The sequence below is a fragment of the Echinops telfairi genome, unplaced genomic scaffold (genome assembly GCF_000313985.2).
Source record: "Echinops telfairi isolate 266 unplaced genomic scaffold, ASM31398v2 ScPeMD7_9;HRSCAF=40, whole genome shotgun sequence".
NCBI lineage: Eukaryota > Metazoa > Chordata > Mammalia > Afrosoricida > Tenrecidae > Echinops > Echinops telfairi.
Genome location: NW_022103906.1, coordinates 74,716,904 through 74,719,721, shown reverse-complemented (window position 1 = coordinate 74,719,721; position 2,818 = coordinate 74,716,904). Strand labels below are relative to the sequence as shown.

The following is a 2,818-nucleotide window of genomic DNA, read 5'->3' as shown; positions in this document are numbered from 1 at the left end:
GGCCGGCCGGGCTATCCCGGAGCGCCCTCCTGGCCTGCAGGCCGCTTCCGTGCCGGAGAGCCGGGCAGCCCCAGGAGCCCAGCGCGGAGCAAACTTTATTTGGGAAACGGTGTGTCCTTGGGGAGGGCCTGGTGGCCTCCCGAGAGGGGGTGTGTGTGGGAATTTCCTTGAAACGCTCCCTCGCCCCTGGAGGTGGGGGTGGGGCACAGGGCAACTTTCTTAGAAATCTCACCTTCCCCACCGGCCCTTGGCCCAGGCCGCCTCCCAGAGACAGGCAGCCCAGGTTGGCTTGTGCCAAAGGCTCTGGGCAGCCTTTGATTTGAGCGAGCCCCTTCCTCTTCCCCCATTTTCTCTTCTTTCCCGAAGCAGGAAGAAGTAACACGTAAAAGTGTCCCTGATCCCCTAGTGATGCGCTTCCGCTTTCTGTCTCTTCCAGGCAGCTGCTTCTTCTTTATGGTCCTGACCCCAGAGGGAGAAATACCAGGAGGACACTCCCTGCCCTGCCCTGCCCCCGACACACACCCACTCACCTCATGTGTGGGGTCCGCGTGGGCCAGGGTGAAGGACCCACCCAGGCAAGATGATAGATGTCTTTGGGGCGGCTGCTGGTGTCCTCCCCCAGGTCCTGGGTCCCAGCCCGTGGGAGCGTAGCCCCCGACTGAGCCCTGTCAGACTGCTGCAGCGGAGGTGAAGACGGTCGGAGCAAGAAGAGGCACCCGTTGGGAGACCGATGCTACTTGTCTTCAAGCCTGTAGACGTGTCAGAGTTTTAGGAGAGGAGGGCATCTGTTTGGTGACCTTTATTGGCAAGAATCTAGGCTGTGGTTCTGCCCCGGCACCTATGCCCCCACCTCTGGTCGCGCCATGAGCCAGTTTCAGGTGCCCCTGGCCGTCCAGCCAGAGCTACCTGGCCTTTATGACTTCCCTCAGGGCCAAGTAATGGTGGGGGGCTTCCAGGGACCTGGCCTGCCGATGACCGCTAGTGAGCCCCAACTCCGAGGCGGTGGAGATGGGCGAAAGAAACGGAAGCGGTGTGGGACTTGTGAGCCCTGCCGGAGGCCGGAGAACTGCGGGGCCTGCACCAGCTGTACCAACCGCCGCACGCACCAGATATGCAAGCTGCGCAAGTGTGAGGTGCTGAAGAAGAAAGCAGGCCTTCTGAAGGAGGTAAGCCGCCCGCAGGGCCTCCCCAGCCCCTCCTCGAGGACACTGTAGCCGCTGGGACGCTGGTTAAAGACGGGTTCACCCAGGCTCATGCTAAAGGTCTTTTTCAAAAGCCCCGCCCAACTTTGAGTGGAGCCGAAGGTGGGAGCTGGCTCGGGTCCCTTTGCAGGAGCGCCTGCCTGTCCAGAGTGAGCCACAGTGTGGAGTTGCACAGGGCTCCGAGCCGGCAGCGGCCACTGCGATGGCCTCTGTGGGTATCGCAGAACGGTGGCAATCTGCTGCGGCTGTGGAGGGTGGCTGTGGGCTTTAGCTCCAGAAGTTTCTTGTCCTGCTTTGGAAGCTTCAAATGTTGTATTTTGGGGTGAGGGTGGGGTGGCACACGGTTGTGTCAGGAAAGGGGTGGAGGCCAGTGGATTTGGAAAGAAAGGTCTGTGACCAGGGTGGCTTTGTGGATGCCCCGTTGGTGGGGTGGCAAGGTGGCTTTGTGGACGCCCCGTTGGTGGGGTGGATTGCTCTGGTTTTCTAGAGTTTTTCCCAGGAAGATGACAAGAGAGCCAGGTTGAAGCTGTGCGGGATTGTGATGAGCGTGGCCCTACGGGACCATGTAATCCTTGAGGTTGAAGACTGTTTTTTTCATCTCCAAGTACCCAGACAGGCAGTCCCTTGGTGCGTAGAAGGCCCGCAAACGCTAGTTGCATGAATGAGCAAGCGGATGATGTTCTTTGGAGACAGCCATCAACTCCAGGAAGGAATAACCCACTTTCTTGACCAGGACAGAGGGCAGGAAGAAGAAGCTGGGATGAGGGTGGACAAGGGTGGCACAGAGGCTGTGGCCCAACATTGGCTGTCTTTTCATGCCCTTCTGGTGCCGGGGCTCCCGGCTGCAGGTCGGTGGCAGCCGCGACGGCGGAGAGTAGGCAGAAGTAGGGCAGAGAGAAGTTGAGCAGCTTGGGAGGAGCCGTGCAGCGCAGCGGCTGGAGGTCGCTCCAGGCAGCGAAGCTAGCGCTGGACAGAGACGTCGGCGGCCAGCGCTGTCAGCTGGGCTCCTCAGACAACTCGTGAATGGCACTGGACCGGTGTTTGGAGCCCCTGCCAGCTGAACCACAGGCTGCGTCAGGGTGTCAGAGCGCAAGCACCTGTGGCCTGGACTGGGCTGGCGGCTGGCCGGCACTCGGAATTTCCCTGATGGAGGCAGGCGCGCGGAGCGCTGTGGCTGTGAGGGCTGGTGGCTGGGAAGAGACAGCCGCGTGCTGGGGCGGGCGAGTAGGTGGTGGTGTGTACTCCTGCCTCCTCTCACCTTCCACCTTCTCTTGCCCACTCTCTGTGGAAGCTGCCTGTGTTGACCCAGGGGCCACAGACTCGGGACCCTATTTTCCCCTGCTGGTTGACTCAGACCTTTGGATCACATCTCCAGAAGCATCCATGTGTGTGCGCCCCCCCCCCCCAATCTAGCCCCTTGATGCTGCCAGGTGCACAAGGTTCACATCCTGCTGGCCCCGGGCCCTGGGGACCAATTCTGAAAGGGAGGTGGGGTCAATGGTCACGACCTCACTCCTGGAGCTTGAGACTCGGTGCCGAGTGTGTAAGGAAGCCCCGCAAAGTCTGCGCTAAGCTTGAGACAGCTGCTGGCTTCCTTCAGTTCCTCCTCCTCCTCC

The 2,818-nt window shown here is 60.9% G+C and overlaps 1 protein-coding gene across 1 annotated transcript in view; it reads left to right on the top strand.

Annotated features, from left to right (window-relative positions):
- The first annotated feature begins 45 nt into the window (after positions 1-45).
- LOC123521288 (methylcytosine dioxygenase TET3-like) overlaps positions 46-2,818 on the top strand; it is a 16,101-nt gene continuing 13,328 nt past the window's right edge. Inside the window, exons 1-2 of the mRNA XM_045286582.1 lie at positions 46-109; positions 437-1,166. Coding sequence (XP_045142517.1) covers positions 864-1,166 — 303 coding nt within the window. The 5' untranslated portion in view covers positions 46-109; positions 437-863. The remainder of the gene's footprint in view (positions 110-436; positions 1,167-2,818) is intronic.